The sequence below is a fragment of the Festucalex cinctus genome, chromosome 20, assembly GCF_051991245.1.
Source record: "Festucalex cinctus isolate MCC-2025b chromosome 20, RoL_Fcin_1.0, whole genome shotgun sequence".
In the NCBI taxonomy this organism is placed as follows: Eukaryota; Metazoa; Chordata; class Actinopteri; order Syngnathiformes; family Syngnathidae; genus Festucalex; species Festucalex cinctus.
In genome coordinates, this window is record NC_135430.1 from 2,130,543 (window position 1) to 2,155,610 (window position 25,068).

Here is a 25,068-nt window from a genome sequence, read left to right on the forward strand (position 1 = left end):
AATAAGAATTCCTTCAGGAACAATAGGGACCTCGCAGCGGTCGCTGCTCGGGCCCTAATAATAATAATAATAATAATAATAATAATAATAATTTTTACAAAAACAATAGGGACCTCGCAGCGGTCGCTGCTCGGGCCCTAATAATAATAACTAGAGCTGCGAGCAGCTATAAAGGGCCCTCGCAGCCCGGGCCACGTTGGGGTACTTGCACGTTGGGGAACTTGCACATTGGGGTATTGGCACATTGGAAGCAGAATTTCTTTGAAAATGGCATGATAAACATGTGGACTTTTTTTTTTTTTTTTTGCCAGGTGTGATGAGTGTGTCAAGCTCAATGGGTTTTGGTGATTGTTAAGATCTGCAAAAATCAGCGTCTTTTTTTTTTTTTTAGGCAATGAGTTGCTCTGATTGGTATTTTTCGTAAAAGTATATATACACACACATCATCGCTCGTACTCATTGCACAATGTTGCTTTTATTGTCCATAGAGGCGATAAAAAAAATAAATAAAACTAAATAAAAAATACGTATGTTTGGATCGGTCTGATACCAGTGAACATATTGAGTGGTGGAAAGTAAAAGAATATTCATAAATGACTTAGTTATCACACTTACAATGAGTTTACAATTTTTGCAAAAATACCGTAAGTGAGGCATTTTTTTTTATGCCTCAAGGACTAGGTGGCGCTGTATTTATAACTGAATTTTGTCATAGAGATACCTTCAGGCCTTGACTCTAAATATACATTTCAAATATGGGATTTTTTGGAGCATGTACCTGGGAGTTATTAAGCATAGCCTTCATTCACGATATTGCTTTTAATGTCCATAGAGGCTATCAAAAATACATAAAACTAAATAACAAAAATATGTATGTTTGGTTAGGTCTGATGCCAGTGAATATTTTGAGTGGTGGAAGGTAAAAGAATATTCCTAAATGACTTAGTTATCACACTTAGAATGAGTTTACATTTTTTGTACAAAATACCGTAAGTGGGGTATTTTTTTTTCATGCCTCAAGGGCTAGGTGGCGCTGCATATTTAACTGCATGTTGTCATAGAGATACCTTCAGGCCTTGACGATAAACATACATGTCAAGTTTGGGATTTTTTGGAGCATGTATCGGGGAGTTATTAAGCATATCCTTTTTCAGTGCGAAACACAAATTTTTATGCCCCGCCCTCATCATATAGTATTTCCAAAAGTAAAGATTTTTCCGTCTGTTGTTGGCTCAGGTCTTGGCATCGTCCAGGTCAAGTCATAAGTCAGTCGGATAAAACGTGTAGGAGAAGTGGGCAAAAGTATGCCCTCTGAAAATGTGCAAAAATCGTAAAAAATGGGACATTCAAAAATTCGTAGCTCACTTCCTGTTCATTTTAGCATATGGGTCCAAGAGACTTTTTTGTAGGTCTTTGGCTCCCTCATACACGTAAAAATTTTCGTAGATCTTGCTTAAACGTACAATCGGGGCTGCTTCGTTAAAAAATTCTAGGGGGCGCTATTGAGTCATTTTTGTAAAATTAGCACAATCAACAATAAAATATTGCTAATTGTACCAGGCCAGATGTGTGTGCCATGTTTCATGAGTTTCTGTGCATGTTTAGACCCTCAAAACTGGCGTTGTTTTCTTGGCGAACAGCGCTTAGCCACGCCCACAGCAATTCGCGAAAACTCACAAACTTCGTGTTGTGACACCGTGAAGGCCGAAACCCTCATCTGAGCAATTATGAGGTAGGTCCAGTTAACGTGTTTGTAGAAGAAAATTCGTAAGAAAAAAAATTGCCACTAGGTGGCGCTATCAGTAAGATGAAATATAAGTTCGAAGATGTCTTTAGGGCTGGACTCTCATCAAATGTGTGAAATTTTGAGAAGATAGGATCATCTCGGTCAAGTTCATGCAGCTTTTATTGTCACGAAAAATCTTCAGACTTTGCGGCACCGTAGCGGCCACGCCCTTTGGCGAAAAGTTACAATATTCGGTGTTGGGCATGATCAACATCTTAAGGCTTTTCTGACCAACTTTCAACTGGATCCCTTCAACGAGCTCAGCGCAGTAGCTAAAAACGTAAAGTATGACATTTATTGTCACCACTAGGTGGCGCTATATGTATAACTGAATTTTATCATATAGATGTTTTCAGGCCGTGACTATTACGTTGCCTGAGAAGTTTGAGATTTTTTGGAGCTTGAACATGGGAGTTATTAAGCATTTGCTCTTTCTGGACAAATGAAATTTTAAAGACAATATTTGATGCCCCGCCCCCATCATATAGTATTTCGAAAAGGCAAGACTTTTTGCCCAGTTGTTCTCTCAGGTCTTGAGATGATAAATGCCAAGTTTGATGTGAATTGGATGAAAAATGTTTGCAGAGGGGGAAAAAGCATGACCACAGTGAATGTGCCAAAATAGGCCAAAATTGGACATAAAAAAATTCATAGCTCATTTCCTGTACATTTTAGCTACATGGTCCCAATAGACTTTTTTGTGCGTCTCGGGGTGCTACACGTGCCTGCCAATTTTCGTTGCTCTAGCTCAAACGTGCCAGGCTTGGTTTTTATTTTTCTACGCTAGGGGGCGCTATAGAGTCGCGTTGTTATGACGACTTCATAATATCAAACTTTTCGCCGGGCCTGAGGAGTGTGCAAAGTTTGGTGAGTTTTCGTGAATGTTTAGGTACTCAAAAATGCGATTGTTTACGGAGAATAATAATAATAATAATAATAATAATAATAATAATTCGAACGAAAAACAATAGGGACCTCGCAGCGGTCGCTGCTCGGGCCCTAACTAGAGCTGCGAGCAGCTATAAAGGGCCCTCGCAACCCGGGCCACGTTGGGGTACTTGCACGTCGGGGTACTGGCACGTTGGGGTACTGTCAAATAGGACAAGGACCATCTAAAATGTTTTTGACAAGCCTTGTGTGTGCAAAGTTTAATCAAAACGCAAAATATGGTGTGCAATTCCCAAAATAAATTCAAAATGGCGGACTTCCTTTTAGGTTTAGCATACGGCTACAGAATACTTTTTGTAGGTCTTAGACTAATAGGTATGCCTCTGAGTTTTCACAAATCTCGGTCAAGTCAAGTCATCTTTAGTTATTTCGCGCTTGAATCATCCAATCGGAAATGCTCCATAAAAATGTATAGAGGGCGCGATTTATTGCAAATTGCACAAGAAATCTCTAAAAATTCATGTTCATGACAAGTCTGATGTGTGTGCAAAGTTTCATGAGTTTTCACACATGTATAGACCAAAAAAATAAGCAGCACTTTACTTGGCAAACAATGCATCGCTATGGCAACAGCATGTGACAAAATAAAAAACTTTCGATAACTTTGCATCTTAAACATCTTAAGATGAAACACACCAAGTTTGAAGACGGTCGGATGAATTTTGTACGAGGAGTTCGTGAAAATATGACCCCTAAGAAAGGCCACAAAAAATGGCTACAAATGCCGACGTAAATCAAAATGGCGGACTTCCTGTTTGGTTTAGCAGATGGTTCCATGAGACTTTTTTGTACATCGTGGGCTCTTATGTATGCCTCCAAATTATCATTGCGCTAGGTGAAACGTACAACCGGGAATGCTTCGTTAAAGAGGAGTTTTTTTTAGCTCAAAATGTGATGCCCGGCCCCTGCGGGACTTCCTATTGGGTTTAGCACATGGCACCAAGAGACTTTTTTGTACATCCTGGGCTGTTACATATGTCTACAATTTTTCGTCGCTCTTGCTGCTTCGTACAACTGGGAATGCTTCATTAAGAAGGATTTTTTTCCTTTGCAAAAAGTGCATGCCACGACAACAGCGTGTGACGAAATAAAAAACTTTCAATAACTTTTCATTTTCAACATCTTAAGATGAATCACACCAAGTTTGAAGATGATCGGATAAACTCTGTAGGAGGAGTTTGTTAAAATATGACCCCTATGAAATGGCCAAAAAAAAATGGCAACACATTCCAAAGTAAATCAAAATGGCGGACGTCCTGTTAGGTTTAGCATATGGTTCAAAAAGAGTTTTTTGTACCTCGAGGGCTGTTATATACCTCTACAAATTTTGGTAACTCTAGGTGAAACGTACAGCCGGGTATGCTTTGTTAAAGAGGAGTTTTTTTTTTAGCTCAAAATGTGATGCCCGGCCCCTGGGGGACTTCCTGTTGGGTTTAGCACAGGGCACCAAGAGACTTTTTTGTACATCTTGGGCTGTTACATATGTCTACAAATTTTCGTAGCTCTTGCTGCTTCGTACAAATGGGAATGCTTCTTTAAGTATATTTTTTTTCCTTTGCAAACAGTGCATGCCATGACAACAGTGTGCGACGAAATACAAAGCTTTCAATAACTTTTCATCTTCAACATCTTAAGATGAATCACACCAAGTTTGAAGATGATCGGATAAACACTGTAGGAGGAGTTCGTTAAAATAAGACCCCAATGAAATGGCCAAAAAAATGGCAACACGTTCCAAAATAAATCAAAATGGTGGACTTCCTGTCAGGTTTAGCATATGCTTCAAAAAGAGTTTTTTTGTAAGTCATAGCCTGTTACATATGTGTACCAATTTTCGTAGCTCTAGATTAAACGTACAACCGGCAATGCTTCGTGAAGTAAGAATTTTTAAACTCTAAATTTGATGCGTCGCCGCCGTCATATAGTATATCAAAAACTTTAGATTTTTTACATTGATGTTGTCCCAGGTGTTGAGATGGTCCATCCCAAGTTTGAAGTCAATCGGGTTAACCGTGTAGGAGAAGCGGGCAAAAGTATGACCCCTGTAAATGTGCAAAACTGGACATTCAGATGATCATACCTCACTTTCTGTCTATTTTAGGGTACACACATCAAAGAGGTTTTTGTTCATCTGGATGTGCTACGGGTGCCACACAATTTTCGTCACCATAGGACAATCGTAGCGGGACAGGGATCCGTTTAACCTATGTAGGTGGCGCTATGGAGCCATTTTTCTGTTATCATGTATGGTGACTTTAAAATATCAAATTTTTTCGCCAGGCCTGATGTGCGTGTAAAGTTTGGTGAGTTTTCGTTCACGTTTAGCGTCTCAAAAATGCGATTGTTTGCGGAGAAGAAGAATAATCAGAACTAGAGCTGCGAGCAGCTATAAAGGGCCCTCGCAACCCGTGCCACGTTGGGGTATTTGCACGTCGGGGTACTGGCACGTTAGGGTACTGTTTCATAAGAAACCGTCTAAATTGTAAATGTTTTGCCATGCTTTTTGTGTTTGTTCACATTGCTATGGAATGCTTTGTCGAGGTATTCGGCTGATAGGTATGCCTCCCAATATTCACACATCTCGCTGAATCATATAAAAAAAAAAATTCTTTGCAAACAATGCATCGCTACAGCAAAGGCGTGCCACGTTGGGGTACTTGCACGTCGGGGTACTGGCACGTTGGGGTACTGTCAAATAGGACAAGGACCATCTAAAATGTTTTTGACAAGCCTTGTGTGTGCAAAGTTTAATCAAAACGCAAAATATGGTGCGCAATTCCCAAAATAAATTCAAAATGGCGGACTTCCTTTTAGGTTTAGCATACGGCTACAGAATACTTTTTGTAGGTCTTAAGCTAATAGGTATGCCTCCCAGTTTTCACAAATCTAGGTCAAGTCATCTTTAGTTGTGTATCGCTTGAATCATACAATTGGAAATGCTCCATAAAAATGCATAGAGGGCGCTATTGAGCACAACGTTGGGTTACTTGCACGTCAGGGTACTGGCACGTTGGGGTACTGTTACATGGAACAAGGACCATTTAAAATGTTAGTTTTTTCCATGCCTTGTCTGTGCAAAGTTTAATGAAGAAGGCCAAAAATTATGTATAATTCCCAAAATAAAATCAAAATAGCGGACTTCCTCTTTGGTTTGGCAAATGGCTACATAATACTTTTTTGTAGGTCTTGCATAATCATACAATCGGAAATGCTTCATAAAAATGTCTAGAGGGCGCTATTTATTGCAAATTGCACAATAAATCTCTGAAAATTCATGTTCATGACAAGTCTGATGTGTTTGCAAAGTTTCATGAGTTTTCATGTGTATAAAAAAAAAAAAAAGCAGCACTTGACAACTGTTACATGGAACAAGGACCATTTAAAATGTTAGTTTTTTCCATGCCTTGTCTGTGCAAAGTTGAATGAAAAAGGCCAAAAATGATGTATAATTCCCAAAATAAAATCAAAATAGCGGACTTCCTCTTTGGTTTGGCAAATGGCTACATAATACTTTTTTGTAGGTCTAGCATAATCATACAATCGGAAATGCTTCATAAAAAGGTCTAGAGGGCGCTATTTATTGCAAATTGCACAATAAATCTCTGAAAATTCATGTTCATGACAAGTCTGATGTGTTTGCAAAGTTCCATGAGTTTTCATGTGTATAAAAAAAAAAAGCAGCACTTGACAAACAATGCATTGCTATGGCAACAGCGTGTTACAAAATAAAAAACTTTCGATTACTTTGCATCTTAAACATCTTAAGATGAAACACACCAAGTTTGAAGACAGTCGGATAAATTTTGTAGGAGGGGTTCGTTAAAATATGACCCCTGAAAGTTTTTCCTTGCCCGGTTGGAGGGTTAGATCAGGGGATGTCGCAACTTGTTTGTGGTTAAGTGCTACAGAAGTAAATGTGTCTTAACAACCTCATGATTGAATGTGTTTTCAATTCTCTAGGATGTGATTGGATTGTATCAATTAAATGTTCTTATAACTGATTCAGTGAGTAGTAAAAATAGTGTGTCAAGTATAATGACATGAAATATAAGGAATACAAAAAACAAAACAAGAACCCTCTAAATTACACATTTTGTTCCAGGCTTTATGTGCGTGCATAGTTTGAGTATACACCTAGGTTTAGGCCAGGAGTGTTCAAACCTTTTGCAAAGAGGGCCGGGTATGGTAAGGTGAAAATGTGTGGGGCCTAATCAACCATTTAGTTTAGCCTGACATAATTTTTTTACATGCATATGTAAATATATATATGTGGACAAATGTGTACATATGTCTACAAATTTTTGTAGCTCGAGCTGCTTCGTCCAACTGGGAACGCTGCATTAAGAAGGATTTTTTTTTCCTTTGCCAACAGTGCATGCCACGACAACAGCGTGCGACGAAATAAAAAGCTTTCAATAACTTTTCATCGTCAACATCTTAAGATGAATCACACCAAGTTTGAAGATGATCGGATAAACTCTGTAGGAGGAGTTCGTTAAAATAAGACCCCTATGAAATGGCCAAAAAAATGGCAACATGTTCCAAAGTAAATCAAAATGGCAGACTTCCTGTTAGGTTTAGCAGATGGTTCCAAGAGACTTTTTTGTACATCGTGGGCTCTTATGTATGCCTCTAAATTATCATAGCGCTAGGTGAAACGTACAACCGGGAATGCTTCGTTAAAGAGGAGTTTTTTACCTCAAAATGTGATGACCGGCCCCTACGGGACTTCCTGTTGGGTTTAGCACATGGCACCAAGAGACTTTTTTGTACATCGTGGGCTGTTAAATTTGTCTCTAAATTTTCGTAGCTCTCGCTGCTTCGTACAACTGGGAATGCTTCATTAAGAGGGAATTTTTTCCTTTGCAAACTGTGCATGCCACGGCAACAGCGTGCGACGAAATAAAAAGCTTTCAATAACTTTTCATCTTCAACATCTTAAGATGAATCACACCAAGTTTGGAGATGATCGGATAAACTCTGTAGGAGGAGTTCGTTAAAATAAGACCCCTATGAAATGGCCCAAAAAATGGCAACACGTTCCAAAGTAAATCAAAATGGCGGACTTCCTGTTCGGTTTAGCATATGGTTCAAAAAGAGTTTTTTGTACCTTGAGGGCTGTTACATATGTCTTCAAATGTTGGTAACTCTAGGTGAAATGTACAGCCGGGAATGCTTCATTAAATAAGAATTTTGAAACACAAAATTTGATGCCTCGCCTCTGGCGGACTTCCTGTTAGGTTTAGCATATGGCACCAACAGGCTTTTTTGTAGATCATAGTCTGTTACATATGTGTACCAATTTTCGTGGCTCTCAATTAAACGTACCACCGGCAATGCTTTGTTAAGTAAGAATTTTGAAACTGTAAATTTGATGCCCCGCCACCGTCATATAGTATGTCAAAAACTTTAGATTTTTTACCATGATGTTGTCCCAGGTGTTGAGATGGTACAGCCCAAGTTTGAAGTCAATCGGGTTAACCGTGTAGGAGAAGCGGGCAAAAGTATGACCCCTGTAAATGTGCAAAAATGGGCCAAAATTGGACATTCAAATACTCATACCTCACTTCCTGTCTATTTTAGGGTACACATATCAAAGAGGTTTTTGTTCATCTGGATGTGCTACAGGTGCCACACAATTTTCGTAGCCATAGGACAATCGTAGCGGGACAGGGATCCGTTAAACCTATGTAGGTGGCGCTACAGAGCCATTTTTCTGTTATCATGTATGGCGACTTTAAAATATAAAATTTTTCGCCAGGCCCGATCTGCGTGTAAAGTTTGGTGAGTTTTCGTTCATGTTTAGTGCCTCAAAAATGTGGTTGTTTGCGGAAAAGAATAATAACAAAGAAAAAGAAGAAGAAGAAGAAGAAGAATAAGAATTCCTTCAGGAACAATAGGGACCTCGCAGCGGTCGCTGCTCGGGCCCTAATAATAATAATAATAAGAAGAAGAATTCCTACAAAAACAATAGGGCCTCGCAGCGGCACCGCTGCCGCCGCTGCTCGGGCCCTAACTAGAGCTGCGAGCAGCTATAAAGGGCCCTCGCAACCTGGGCCACATTGGGGTACTTGCACGTCGGGGTACTGACATGTTGGGGTCCTGTTTCATAGGAAACCGTCTAAATTGTAAATGTTTTTGCCAGGCTTTGTGCTTGCAAAGTTTCATGGAAAGGCCAAAAATGATGCACAATTAACAAAATAAAATCAAAATGGTTTGGCACATGGCTATAGAATAATTTTTGTAGGTATTAGACTGATAGGTGTGCCTCCAAATATTCACACATCTAGCTGAATCATATAATCGGAAATACTTCATAAAAAATGTCTAGAGGGCGCTATTGAGCCATTTATTACAAATTGCACAACAAATCTCTAAAATATTCATGTTCTTGAGAGGTCTGATCTGTGTGCAAAGTTTTGAGTTTTCGCTCATGTTTAGACTTTCAAAAAAAAAAAAAAGCATTTTCTTTGCAAACAATGCATCGCTAGAGCAAAGGCGTGACAAACAATTTCAATAACTATTCATCTTAAATATCTTCAGATGAAACACGCCAAAGAATGAAGACAATCTGATAAGTTTTGTAGAAAATATGAGGCCTATAAAAGGCCCCCAAAAATGGCTACAAATAGCAAAGTAAATCAAAATGGCAGACTTCCTGTTTGGTTTAGCATATGGCTTTAGAAACTTTTTTGTCAGTCTTAGGCTGATAGGTATCCCAATTTTTACGAATCTAGCTGAATCATACATTTCCAAAAGCTTCATAAAAATGTCTATAGGGCGCTATTGAGCCATTTATTGCAAATTGCACAAGAAATCTCTAAAATATTCATGTTTATGACAAGTCTGATGTGTGTGTAAAGTTTCATGAGTTTTCGCTCGTTTAGACAAAAAAAAAAGAAAAAAAAAAAGCATTTTACTTGGCAAATAATGCATCGCTATGGGAACGGCTTGCGACAAAATAAAAAAAACTTTCGATAACTTTGCATCTTAAACATCTTAAGATGAAACACACCAAGTTGGAAGACAGTCGGATAAATTTCGTAGGAGTTCGTTAAAATGTGACCCCTAAAAAAGGCGTAAATCAAAATGCCGGACTTCCTGTTTGGTTTAGCATATGGTTCTAAGAGACTTTTTTGTACATCGTGGGCTCTTATGTATGCCTCCAAATTATCATAGCGCTAGGTGAAACGTACAACCGGGAATGCTTCGTTAAAGAGGTGTTTTTTTAGCTCAAAATGTGATGCCCGGCCCCAAGGGACTTCCTGTTGGGTTTAGCACATGGCACCAAGAGACTTTTTTGTACATCGTGGGCTGTTACATTTGTCTCCAAATTTTCGTAGCTCTAGCTGCTTCGTACAACTGGGAATGCTTCATTAAGAAGGAATTTTTTCCTTTGCAAACTGTGCATGCCACGGGAACAGCGTGCGACGAAATAAAAAGCTTTCAATAACTTTTCATCTTCAACATCTTAAGATGAATCACACCAAGTTTGGAGATGATCGGATAAACTCTGTAGGAGGAGTTCGTTAAAATAAGACCCCTATGAAATGGCCCAAAAAATGGCAACACGTTCCAAAGTTAATCAAAATGGCGGACTTCCTGTTCGGTTTAGCATATGGTTCAAAAATAGTTTTTTGTACCTTGAGGGCTGTTACATATGTCTTCAAATTTTGGTAACTCGAGGTGAAATGTACAGCCGGGAATGCTTCATTAAGTTAGAATTTTGAAACACAAAATTTGATGCCTCGCCTCTGGCGGACTTCCTGTTAGGTTTAGCATATGGCACCAACAGGCTTTTTTGTAAATCATAGTCTGTTACATATGTGTACCAATTTTCATAGCTCTAGGTTAAACGTACCACCGGCAATGCTTCGTTAAGTAAGAATTTTGAAACTGTAAATTTAATTTAATAAACCGTCATATAGTATGTCAAAAACGTTAGATTTTTTACCATGGTGTTGTCCCAGGTCTTGAGATGGTACATCCCAAGTTTGAAGTCAATCGGATTAACCGTGTAGGAGAAGCGGACAAAAGTATGACCCCTGTAAATGTGCAAAAATTGGCCAAAATTGGACATTTAAATACTCATATCTCACTTCCTGTCTATTTTAGGGTACACAGATCAAAGAGGTTTTTGTTCATCTGGATATGCTACAGGTGCCACACAATTTTCATAGCCGTAGGACAATCGTAGCGGGACAGGGATCCGTTTAAGCTATGTAGGTGGCGCTACAGAGCCATTTTTCTGTTATCATGTATGGCGACTTTAAAATATAACATTTTTCGCCAGGCCCGATCTGCGTGTAAAGTTTGGTGAGTTTTCGTTCACGTTTAGTGTCTCAAAAATGTGATTGTTTGCGGAAAAGAATAATAACAAATAAAAAGAAGAATAATAATAAGAATTCCTTCAGGAACAATAGGGACCTCGCAGCGGTCGCTGCTCGGGCCCTAATAAGAATTCCTTCAGGAACAATAGGGACCTCGCAGCGGTCGCTGCTCGGGCCCTAATAAGAATTCCTTCAGGAACAATAGGGACCTCGCAGCGGTCGCTGCTCGGGCCCTAATAATAAGAATTCCTACAAAAACAATAGGGCCTCGCAGCGGCACCGCCGCCGCCGCTGCTCGGGCCCTAACTAGAGCTGCGAGCAGCTATATAGGGCCCTTGCAACCCGGGCCACGTTGGGGTATTTGCATGTCCGGGTACTGGCATGTTGGGGTACTGTTTCATAGGAAACCGTCTAAATTGTAAATGTTTTTGACATTCATGGAAGGCCAAAAATGATGCACAATTAAAATAAAATCAAAATGGATTGGCACATGGCTATAGAATAATTTTTGGAGGTATTAGGCTGATAGGTATGCCTCCCAATATTCACACATCTAGCTGAACAATATAATCGGATATACTTCATAAAAATATCTAGACGGCGCTATTGAGCCATTTATTACAAATTGCACAACAAATTATAAAATATTCATGTTTGTGAGAGATCTGATCTGTGTGCAATATTTTGTGCGTTTTTGCCCATGTTTAGACTCTCTAAAAAAAAAATTCTTTGCAAACAATGCATCGCTACAGCAAAGGCGTGTGACAAAATAAAAAATTTCAATAACTTTTCATCTTAAATATCTTAAGATGAAACATGCCAAAGAATGAAGACGATGTGATAAGTTTTGCAGAAAAAATGACCCCTATAAAAGGCCCCAAAAAGTGGCTACAAATACCAAAGTAAATTAAAATGGCAGACTTTCTGTTTAGTTCAGCATATGGTTCCAAGAGACTTTTTTGTACATCGTGGGCTCTTATGTATGCCTCCAAATTATCATAACTCTAGGTGAAACGTACAACCGGGAATGCTTCGTTAAAGAGGAGGGCTTTTTTTTTTTTTTTTGCACAAAATGTGATGCCCGGCCCCTGGGGGACTTCCTGTTGGGTTTAGTACATGGCACCAAGAGACTTTTTTGTACATCGTGGGCTGTTACATATGTCTCCAAATTTTCGTAGCTCGAGCTGCTTCGTACAACTGGGAATGCTTCATTAAGAAGGATTTTTTTTCCTTTGCAAACAAGTGCATGCCACGACAACAGCGTGCGACGAAATAAAAAGCTTTCAATAAATTTTCATCGTCAACATCTTAAGATGAATCACACCAAGTTTGAAGATGATCGGATAAACTCTATAGGAGGAGTTCGTTAAAATAAGACCCCTATGAAATGGCCAAAAAAATGGCAACACGTTTCAAAGTAAATCAAAATGGCGGACTTCCTGTTAGGTTTAGCATATGGTTCAAAAAGAGTTTTTTGTAGGTCATAGCCTGTTACATATGTGTACCAATTTTCGTAGCTCTAGATTAAACGTACAACCGGCAATGCTTCGTGAAGTAAGAATTTTTAAACTCTAAATTTGATGCGCCGCCGCCGTCATATAGTATATCAAAAACCTTTCATTTTTCACAATGATGTTGTCCCAGGTGTTGCGATGGTACATCCCAAGTTTGAAGTCAATCGGGTTAACCGTGTAGGAGAAGCGGGCAAAAGTATGACCCCTGTAAATGTGCAAAAATTGGACATTTAAATACTCATACCTCACTTTCTGTCTATTTTAGGGTACACACTTCAAAGAGGTTTTTGTTCATTGGGATGTGCTACAGGTGCCACACAATTTTCATAGCCGTCGGACAATCGTAGCGGGACAGGGATCCGTTTAACCTATGTAGCGGGCGCTAAGGAGCCATTTTTCTGTTATCATGTGTGGCGACTTTAAAATATCAAATTTTTCGCCAGGCCTGATGTGCGTGTAAAGTTTGGTGAGTTTTCGGTCACGTTTAGTGTCTCAAAAATGTGATCGTTTGCGGAGAATAATAATAATAATAATAAGAATAACTAGAGCTGCGAGCAGCTATAAAGGGCCCTCGCAACCCGTGCCACGTTGGGGTATTTGCACGTCGGGGTACTGGCACGTTAGGGTACTGTTTCATAAGAAACCGTCTAAATTGTAAATGTTTTGCCATGCTTTTTGTGTTTGTTCACATTGCTATGGAATGCTTTGTCGAGGTATTCGGCTGATAGGTATGCCTCCCAATATTCACACATCTAGCTGAATCATATAAAAAAAAAAAATTCTTTGCAAACAATGCATCGCTACAGCAAAGGCGTGCCACGTTGGGGTACTTGCACGTCGGGGTACTGGCACGTTGGGGTACTGTCAAATAGGACAAGGACCATCTAAAATGTTTTTGAGAAGCCTTGTGTGTGCAAAGTTTAATCAAAACGCAAAATATGGTGCGCAATTCCCAAAATAAATTCAAAATGGCGGACTTCCTTTTAGGTTTAGCATACGGCTACAGAATACTTTTTGTAGGTCTTAAGCTAATAGGTATGCCTCCCAGTTTTCACAAATCTAGGTCAAGTCATCTTTAGTTGTGTATCGCTTGAATCATACAATTGGAAATGCTCCATAAAAATGCATAGAGGGCGCTATTGAGCACAACGTTGGGTTACTTGCACGTCAGGGTACTGGCACGTTGGGGTACTGTTACATGGAACAAGGACCATTTAAAATGTTAGTTTTTTCCATGCCTTGTCTGTGCAAAGTTTAATGAAGAAGGCCAAAAATTATGTATAATTCCCAAAATAAAATCAAAATAGCGGACTTCCTCTTTGGTTTGGCAAATGGCTACATAATACTTTTTTGTAGGTCTAGCATAATCATACAATCGGAAATGCTTCATAAAAAGGTCTAGAGGGCGCTATTTATTTCAAATTGCACAATAAATCTCTGAAAATTCATGTTCATGACAAGTCTGATGTGTTTGCAAAGTTCCATGAGTTTTCATGTGTATAAAAAAAAAAAGCAGCACTTGACAAACAATGCATTGCTATGGCAACAGCGTGTTACAAAATAAAAAACTTTCGATTACTTTGCATCTTAAACATCTTAAGATGAAACACACCAAGTTTGAAGACAGTCGGATAAATTTTGTAGGAGGGGTTCGTTAAAATATGACCCCTGAAAGTTTTTCCTTGCCCGGTTGGAGGGTTAGATCAGGGGATGTCGCAACTTGTTTGTGGTTAAGTGCTACAGAAGTAAATGTGTCTTAACAACCTCATGATTGAATGTGTTTTCAATTCTCTAGGATGTGATTGGATTGTATCAATTAAATGTTCTTATAACTGATTCAGTGAGTAGTAAAAATAGTGTGTCAAGTATAATGACATGAAATATAAGGAATACAAAAAACAAAACAAGAACCCTCTAAATTACACATTTTGTTCCAGGCTTTATGTGCGTGCATAGTTTGAGTATACACCTAGGTTTAGGCCAGGAGTGTTCAAACCTTTTGCAAAGAGGGCCGGGTATGGTAAGGTGAGAATGTGTGGGGCCTAATCAACCATTTAGTTTAGCCTGACATAATTTTTTTACATGCATATGTAAATATATATATGTGGACAAATGTGTACATATGTCTACAAATTTTTGTAGCTCGAGCTGCTTCGTCCAACTGGGAACGCTGCATTAAGAAGGATTTTTTTTTCCTTTGCCAACAGTGCATGCCACGACAACAGCGTGCGACGAAATAAAAAGCTTTCAATAACTTTTCATCGTCAACATCTTAAGATGAATCACACCAAGTTTGAAGATGATCGGATAAACTCTGTAGGAGGAGTTCGTTAAAATAAGACCCCTATGAAATGGCCAAAAAAATGGCAACATGTTCCAAAGTAAATCAAAATGGCAGACTTCCTGTTAGGTTTAGCATATGGTTCAAAAAGAGTTTTTTGTACCTCGAGGGCTGTTACATATGTCTTCAAATTTTGGTCACTCTAGGTGAAACGTACAGCCGGAAATGCTTCATTAAGTAAAAATTTTGAAATGCAAAATTTGATGCCCTGCCTCTGGCGGACTTCCTGTTAGGTTTAGCATATGGCACCAACAGGCTTTTTTGTAGATCATAGTCTGTTACATATGTGTACCAATTTTCGTAGCTCTAGATTAAACGTATAACCGGCAATACTTCAGATGAAACATGCCAAAGAATGAAGACAATCTGATAAGTTTTGTAGAAAATATGAGGCCTATAAAAGGCCCCCAAAAAATGGCTACAAATAGCAAAGTAAATCAAAATGCCGGACTTCCTGTTTGGCTTAGCATATGGTTCTAAAAGACTTTTTTGTACATCGTGGGCTCTTATGTATGCCTCCAAATTATCATAGCGCTAGGTGAAAGGTACAACCGGGAATGCTTCGTTAAAGAGGAGTTTTTTAGCTCAAAAAGTGATGCCCGGCCCTTGCGGGACTTCCTGTTGGGTTTAGCACAAAGCAGCAAGAGACTTTTTTTGTACATCGTGGGCTGTTACATATGTCTACAAATTTTCGTAGCTCTAGCTGCTTCGTACAACTGAGAATTCTTCATTAAGAAGAATTTTTTTCCTTTGCAAACAAGTGCATGCCACGACAACAGCGTGCAGCGAAATAAAAAGCTTTCAATAACTTTTCATCTTCAACATCTTAAGATGAATCACACCAAGTTTGAAGATGATCGGATAAACTCTGTAAGAGGAGTTCGTTAAAATAGGACCCCTATGAAATGGCCAAAAAAATGGGAACACGTTCCAAAGTAAATCAAAATGGTGGACTTTCTGTTAGGTTTAGCATATGGTTCAAAAAGAGTTTTTTGTACCTTGAGGGCTGTTACATATGTCTTTAAATTTTGGTAACTCTAGGTGAAACGTACAGCCGGGAATGCTTCATTAAGTAAGAATTTTGAAACTCCAAATTTGATGCCCCGCCTCTGGCGGACTTCCAGTTGGGTTTAGCATATGGCACCAACAGACTTTTTTGTAGGTCATAGTCTGTTACATATGTGTACCAATTTTCATAGCTCTAGGTTAAACATACAACGGGCAATACTACGTTTAGTAAGAGTTTTGAAACTCTAAATTTGATGCCCCACTGCCGTCATATAGTATGTCGAAAACTTTAGATTTTTTACCATGGTGTTGTCCCAGGTCTTGAGATGGTACATCCCAAGTTTGAAGTCAATTGGATTAACCGTGTAGGAGAAGCAGGCAAAAGTATGACCCCTGTAAATGTGCAAAAATTGGCCAAAATTGGACATTTAAATACTCATATCTCACTTCCTGTCTATTTTAGGGTACACACATCAAAGAGGTTTTTGTTCATCTGGATGTGCTACAGGTGCCACACAATTTTCATAGCCGTCGGACAATCGTAGCGGGCCAGGGATCTGTTTAACCTATGTAGGTGGCGCTATGGAGCCATTTTTCTGTTATCACCTATGGCGACTTTAAAATATCAAATTTTTCGCCAGGCCTGACGTGTGTGTAAAGTTTGGTGAGTTTTCGTTCACGTTTAGTGTCTCAAAAATGTGATTGTTTGCGGAAAAGAATAATAACAAATAAAAAGAAGAAGAATAATAAGAATTCCTTGAAAAACAATAGGGACCTCGCAGCGGTCGCTGCTCGGGCCCTAATAATAATAATAAGAAGAATTCCTACAAAAACAATAGGGCCTCGCAGCGGCACCGCCGCCGCCGCTGCTCGGGCCCTAATAATAAGAATTCCTTCAGGAACAATAGGGACCTCGCAGCGGTCGCTGCTCGGGCCCTAATAAGAAGAATTCCTATAAAAACAATAGGGCCTCGCAGCGGCACCGCCGCCGCCGCTGCTCGGGCCCTAATAATAAGAAGAATTCCTACAAAAACAATAGGGCCTCGCAGCGGCACCGCCGCCGGTGCCGCCGCTGCTCGGGCCCTAATAAGAAGAATTCCTACAAAAACAATAGGGCCTCGCAGCGGCACCGCCGCCGGTGCCGCCGCTGCTCGGGCCCTAATAATAAGAATTCCTTCAGGAACAATAGGGACCTCGCAGCGGTCGCTGCTCGGGCCCTAATAATAAGAAGAATTCCTACAAAAACAATAGGGCCTTGCAGCGGCACCGCCGCCGGTGCTGCCGCTGCTCGGGCCCTAATAATAATAATAATAATAATAATAATAATAATAATAATCCGATCGAAAAACAATAGGGACCTCGCAGCGGTCAGTGCTCGGGCCCTAATAATAATAATTATAATTTTTACAAAAACAATAGGGACCTCGCAGCGGTCGCTGCTCGGGCCCTAATAAAAATAAAATAAAAAATAAAAATCAATCAATCAATCAATAAATAAGTTTATTACACCGGAGATTGAATTAATAATAATAATAATAATAATAATAATAATAATAAAATAAAAATTCAATCAATCAATAAATAAGGTTATTACACCAGCGATTGAATTAATAATAATAATAATCCTTTTAACTGTAAACATTGTAAAGTGAGACAAATTAAAGTGCATAAACATTTATAATAACAGTGCACAACTGGACACATTACATCGATATCTACCTTCAGTGTATCGATAATTTATTGCAACAGAGAGTGCAACAATATATTGCGATATCGATTTTTTTCTCCCACCCCTATTTGAGACGTATCATGGCAGCATCTCGGGAAGCAGCACAATTACCCCTGAATGACGCGCCACCCCTATCCTGTGATGTTGCTCACGGACAGACTACAAACAAAGGGAATGAGTCCACTTACGACACCAGCTCAGGGATTTGGTCGGCTGTCTTGTAACGTCCTGACCACAGCAGCATCTTTTTGTCCAGCTTGGAGGGACTGTAGCCGGGGATCTTGAAGCCGAGACGAGGGCTGGCTGCCAAAATACCATGCGTCATGTGTGTGTGTTTGCGTGTGTTCGAGGAGGGGTGCGTGTGCGCATGTATAAGGCTGCACAATATTGGAAAGACGTGCAATATGCGATATAATTGTTGAACACTGCAATATATCGATATTGTGATATTTAACATGTACCTAAAGACATAACATTTTTATTATCAAATGAAAGAATAACAAAGCAAAGTATGCAAGCTCAATATATTCTTCGTTAATTGTAATCACCCTACATAATGTTCAACTATTGGATGGTGATTCACATTTAAGTTTGTGTCTGAATGGTCACATTCAAATAAAAGCATACACTTCAATATAAAATTTATTACAGGCCTTTGAGATATGCATATATGCGATATCAATATTTTTTCCCGACATATTGCCCAGCCTTAGTGTGTATGCGTGCATTGTGTGCGTGTTACTTTCTGCTGGAACTGCGGCTGGAGGCTCTGCTTTGGCCTCCTGCGGTTTATTACACATTCCCCTGAGGCTCCATGCTTCCGTAACCGGTCTGCACCTCAGACCTGTGCACAAAAATGGTATACAGTCCTAGAATGAATGCACTGTTCCATAAGTTTTGTCCCTGGTATCTTTACGGGCAATAAACAAATTAAGGGGATCTCAAGAGACCAAAGGAAAAACTAAAGGGAGGAAGGAGGGCAAGCATTGTTTAAACAGCTTTCAGCCCAAAGTGACAAAACGACAGGAGCACTTTGTGCCATTTTTAATTGTCCGAATGGAGTGTATAGGCAAAAAACATAATTGTGAAGCTCGAACAAGACGCATGTGTACCAGGGCTGCACAATATATCGAAAAAATATTGATATCGCAAGATTGGCCTATGCAATATGCATATCGCAAAGACATGCAATGAGTTTGATATGGAATTTTCTGCTCTTATCTGAATTTGACCAGTCAGACTGTCAGGTTTACCTGTTTGACATTTATTAAACCTGACAAAAAAGGAGAGAAGACACTCAGTTCAAAGCTCACTAGGAGAGAGGAGAGGAACTGATTGATACAATTCACTACTGCACTCTGAAAAAATCCCCTCCTCACCCTCTCTTTTTATTTGGTTTCCATGCCCCTAGTTACATGGGTGGTCCAACCCTAATAATGCAAGTGCAAAACATAGTTGGAACACAGTGTAAATAACGAAAATGTGCACTGCCATCCAATAGTTGAACATTATCGAAAGGTAATTGCAATTCATTAAGAATACATTGAGTTTGATTATTTTGCCGCATGGCAAAAATGTAATTTGTTCATTAGATAATAAAAATTAGGGATGCACGATAATATCGGTGGCCGATGATTATCGGCAATTTGATTTCATCCAGATAAACCAGATAATATAGAAATCCAGCAGTAATTAGACATGCCACGTTGGTCCATCTGTTGTGGCTCATATCAATAAAATTTAGCTTCATGGTGCTTTACATACATTGAAACATTGTGCAAAGTTTATACAATGTTTCAATGTATTTGTTAGACTTACAATAGGACTCGAAAGTATATATTTGTATTCGTTAATTTTGCAAACGATTATCGGCTTACTTATCGGTTATCGACACGTCTAAATTATTGGTATCGGCTGAAAATAGCATTATCGTGCATCCCTAATAAAAATGTCATTTCTTTAGGTACATGTTAAATATCTCAATAATATTGATATCACTATATTCAGAAACTATATTGCATATCGCATGTTTTTCCAATATCGTGCAGCCCTAATGTGTACGCTTGTAAACTTCCTTTCAACTCTTCCCAATTTCCAGATAGAAAAGAAAGATCCGAACGAACGTAAAAGAGGCTCAAACTGAAAAAAAAAAATTATTTTGTCAATATCCTGAAACCGATGGAACAGAGAGAAGCATCACAAAGCTTGCTAACGGATGTACGTGTAGCGAAACTAATAGACTGACAGAACAAAAGACAGAAATTGTTTTCCAGTCACTGTCACTTTTTAATTAGAGAAACGTTTCCATGTTGTGTTGGCTTTATATTCTATATTATTACAGCATGTCACATTGGCAATTGATTCACTGAGTGTTATGTGGCCTAAACAGCACTATTTGTGTTTTGTTGGCAGTGTTTGGAGTTAATACCCATGACAAAACTAGCGATTTACAGGAACATCAGGTTTCCCAGCAGTGCAACATATTGCATTCTACGGTTAACCTAAAGATATCTCATTACGTTAAGTGCTGTCAACAATACAGTCAAACCTTGGTTTTCAAACATAATCCATTCCAGAATGCTGTTCCAAAAGCGAATTGTTCGAAATCCGAAACAATTTTTCCCATTATAATTAATGTAAATAATTTTAATCCGTTCCAAGTCCAAAAAACTTTTTCCAAGTTTTTTTTTTTTTTTACTATTTTACACCATAAACTGCACTGTATACTGTTTACCATAAATAAAAAAGGGTAGAAATAGACACTAGTTTTATTTTAATAGAAGATATCCTATCTAAAATGATGAAAAAAAACAAAAACAAAATGCACTTGCTTTCTTTGAACCCATGATTAGGGACTAATACACGATGCAAAACTTGTGTGCGCGACCCGTCTGTCGTTGAGGAGTGCTAATATAAACATTTGTGTGACACAACGAAAACAAGAGTCTGCCTGCTCAGTCTCCATACCATTGGTTAGGATGGTCCATCCATCCATCCATCCATTTAATCATAAATGCAAGAGCAGTAAGATGCATTAGGCTATGGACCAGGACTAGCTTTCAGTGTACCATGATCGTTATGGTTGTTGCCACCACATTCCCTGGCCTTTCATATCTTGTCCAGGTATATAAAATTATTATGCCACGTTCTTTAGCAGGTTCCATGTTCTGGTTAATGATAAGCCCTCCCTGGGCTATTGCAAATGTGATGTTTAAAAAGTTAGGGTTGGTGTAAGGGATGTAGTTCTTCTCAATACAGGTGCACGTAGAAAGTCAGCAGGTGAAGTACAGCACATGCCAGTACCCACTTGGCAAAGACAAGAGCCACCATATGGCAGCTTTACTGATTTGGGTGGAGAAAAATGTGTTTTTTTTTTTTTTTTTTCAATTCAAATTCAAAAACTTTATTTGTCCCCGAGGGGCAATTCAATGGCATACGAGCAAGTATGCAAAAAGGCATTAAATCAATAAAGGCATTAAAATCAAACATAAAAAAGCATACATAATAAATACTATAGTTAAAAACCATAGTATTTATGTCGCGCACGGATGTGGAATGTGCGTGGAAATAAGGCCAAGCTGCCTAAATCTGACGAGATTATCGCAGAGAGTCTCTATGATGATACCATCTACATCACTAGGTAAGTAATTAATGTAAAATTTCATTATTTGTAGTGTACACAAAATTCTTTATTGAACAGGATCTTTTATTAAACAGGATTCTTTTTTTAAATAGTTGAAGCATTACAAGATAAACATTGATGTTTCTTCTTCCTCTTGAACACTGGTAGGAAATGGAATCATTGCTTTTTTTTTTCTTTTGGGTGCATGGCTGAGGTGGCTTAGAAAAGTCTTGTCCTGGTTCCATGCAAATCGTGATGGCTCACCAGCTTTTTCATCTATGCCAACCACACACACCTTTGAGTTGGCATTTGGTGTGAAGTTGGCACACCTGTAAAAAGTAAGGGAGATGAGAGATCAGAATGTATCATCTTGTTTTTGATGGTCATTTATGCCTCCTATATATACTATAAGCGTTTTGACAAAACTTTGGAAAAATTCAAGACTACATTCTAGTCTGTTTTGTGATTATTTTGTATTAGTTTTTTTTTTTTAAACCAACCACAAAAGAGAATCAACAAAAGAGAATAGGTATAGCAACACAACAAAAAGAGGATGAATCTACATTGTGTAATGTAGTCTTTTCATGATTGCATCAAAATATTTTAGTGTATATGGAGGTTTAAGCAAACTATGGACTAGCAATGTATAAGAATGCAGATTGTCTGGACTATGATTATGTAATTAGTTCATCTGACTCACAAAACCCCCCAGTAACTCGCCATCTCTTTACAGACCAGTAAAAGCTAGCGCATTTGGCGGCAGCGGCAGCTGTCGTGGCATCGGTGACGTCACTTCCGCGTATGCCGCGGCACCAGCGACTTCACTTCCGCGTATGCCGCGGCATCACTTCCCCTTATACGGCTCGTCCGCCATTTTGGCATCTGGTGATGCCACAATGGCCGACAGGAATAGGACCATATTTGGATGCCAAAGTGTTTTTTGTTTTGTTTTTTTATCAATCTTTATTGTACAAATGTTTCAAACATAGACATCTATATGAAAGATAAATATATACATGTGCGATACGTTACGAAAAATGTTAATGCTGTAGAAATATATTAGATAGATAATGGGTTCTCTCTCAATCTCTTTCTCTCTCGTGTGCATAATGTGACCAATGATGTCCTGCTTGAGTATTTTTAATTTTCAGTGTTAAATAAATTGTTTGAAAACGTATCTCATTCATATCGTACGATATTTATTTATAAATGTGTCATTGCATGTCATTCCTGTGTAAGTCACAAGATGTCGCTGTTGCATTCGACATGTTGCCTTCGCTCAACAGAGTGCATTACTTGTCTCATCTTGGCTGTACTGCATTGTATTCTGTGTTCAATAATAATAAACCACCTAACACAAAAAAACAAAAACAAAAAAAACTCATGGACCGGTCCATATTTGAACGGTGCCAGGGAGATGCCACAATGGCGGACGAGCCGACACAGCTCAATATACTGAGCTGCATGTAATACTGGATTTTACGCCGGCGCAAGCCGTTTAAGCCACAGAGCTGTCAGCTATCCAGTATTACAACAGATCAGTGGCCCAGCGAGATGCCACAATGACGGACGAGCCGCAGCCGCCATTGTGGCATCACCAGATGCCACAATGGCCGACAGGAATAGGACCATATTTGGATGCCACAATGGCGGCTGCGGCTCGTCCGCCATTGTGGCATCTCGCTGGGCCACTGATCTGTATGTAATACTGGATAGCTGACAGCTCTGTGGCTTAAACGGCTTGCGCCGGCGTAAAATCCAGTATTACATGCAGCTCAGTATATTGAGCTGTGTCGGCTCGTCCGCCATTGTGGCATCTCCCTGGCACCGTTCCACGAGTTTTTTTTTGTTTTTGTTTTTTTGTGTTAGGTGGTTTATTATTATTGAACACAGAATACAATGCAGTACAGCCAAGACGAGACAAGTAATGCACTCTGTTGAGCGAAGGCAACATGTCGAATGCAACAGATGCAACAGCGACATCTTGTGACTTACACAGGAATGACATGCAATGACACATTTATCAACAAATATCGTACGATTTGAATGAGATACGTTTTCAAACAATTTATTGAACACTGAAAATTACAAATACTCCAGCAGGACATCATTGGTCACATTATGCACACTAGAGAGAGAGAGAAAGAGATTGCCTGAGAGAGAGAGAGAGAGAACCCCTGATCTATCTATCTAATATATTTCAACAGCATTAACATTTTTCGTCACGTATCACATGTATATATTTGTTTTTCATATAGATGTGTATGTTTAAAACATTTGTACAATAAAGATTGATTTAAAAAAAAAAAAAAAAAACACTGACATCCAAATATGGTCCTATTCCTGTCAGCCATTGTGGCATCTGGTGATGCCACAATGGCGGCTGCGGCTCGTCCGCTGGGCCACTGATCTGTATGTAATACTGGATAGCTGACAGCTCTGTGGCTTCAACGGCTTGCGCCGGCGTGAAAGGTTTATCGGCTATCCAGTATTATATGCAGCTCAGTATATTGAGCCGTGTCATAATGGCGGCCATCTCCCTGGCACCGTTCCAAATATGGACCGGTCCACGGAAGTGATTGCTAATGACGGAGTGCGAATACCTTAATTCAACTTAATTTCCAGAGCACTTAAATAAATAATAATAATTAAAAAAAAAACATCGAAATTAAGGAAGTGAAGTGTTTAGCAAAGTGACTAAACAAAACAAACACACACAAAAAGACTCGTAATCCATTTATAAATGCATACAATGAGTAATGGCAGCGGCACCAAGTCGAATGGAGTCGCGACATGTCCCGAGGGAAAGAGGAAAGGCAACGGCAGCCACCGATGCCGCGGCATAAGCGGAAGTGACGTACGTGATGCCGCGGCAATACGCGGAAGTGAAGTCGCTGGTGCTGCGGCATAAGCGGAAGTGACGTCACCGATGCCACGACAGCTGCCGCTGCCGCTAAATGCGCTAGCCCTTTCTCTTACAGACAGGGTTGTAGTGTCCTAGGCTACATAGACAGTAGGTTACATAGGCTACATGTGCCCTGATTTAAACTGTATTCATCATAAAAGCATCTAATAATGCACAATACATCGATCCTTGCTATGGATTGTAGTTTTGTAGCAGATTGACCAAACTAAAGAAATGAAATATCTGCCTATGTTGCTTTAGTAACGTTTCGACAGGGTGTGCGCTAACATCGGCGATAAACTTAGTTTTTCTATGTATTTCTTCAAATTACAACTTACCTTATCAACTGCAACCATTTCCTCTTGTCTTTGTCGTTTGGGGGAAAGTGATAGAATGACAGTTTCGTCGTTGTTTTGGTCTCAGTTCGGTGGACAGTCTTCCCTCGCTATAACGCGGTTCACTTTTCGCAGTCTCGCTGTATCCCGGATTTTTTTAAAGTGGAATTTTGCATATTTTTTTACAGTAATATACCCATTTTATAAAATTTATGAAGGTTTGAACATTGTCAATGTTTGAACAAGAGAGAAATGGGAGAACATGTAAATGCCTCAATGAGAAAAGTGTATAAATTGTGCGGTCGGGGATTTTTGAGCCTTAAAACATTTATAAGAGTTGTAAAACATAAAGCTAACTACTTCGCGGATTTCATTTATTGCGGGTATTTTTTGGAACCTAACCTCAGCGGAAAACGAGGGAACACTGTAAACAGCTAGGTACACAGCACTGAGGATGAGTCATTTCAGCACTTGGACCCGGAAGTATGGCTGAGCGGGCGCTGACGTCACGACTAAAATACTCAATTGCGTCTGCCAGAGTGGCGCAAAA

The 25,068-nt window shown here is 39.3% G+C and overlaps 1 protein-coding gene across 1 annotated transcript in view; it reads right to left on the reverse strand.

Annotated features, from left to right (window-relative positions):
* fam162a (family with sequence similarity 162 member A) overlaps window positions 1-25,068 on the reverse strand; it is a 92,369-nt gene that overhangs the window by 66,454 nt on the left and 847 nt on the right. The window contains exons 2-3 of the mRNA XM_077509374.1: window positions 18,399-18,500; window positions 17,845-17,959 (exon numbers count right to left, since the gene is read on the reverse strand). Of these exons, the coding sequence (XP_077365500.1) occupies window positions 17,845-17,959; window positions 18,399-18,500 (217 nt within the window). The remainder of the gene's footprint in view (window positions 1-17,844; window positions 17,960-18,398; window positions 18,501-25,068) is intronic.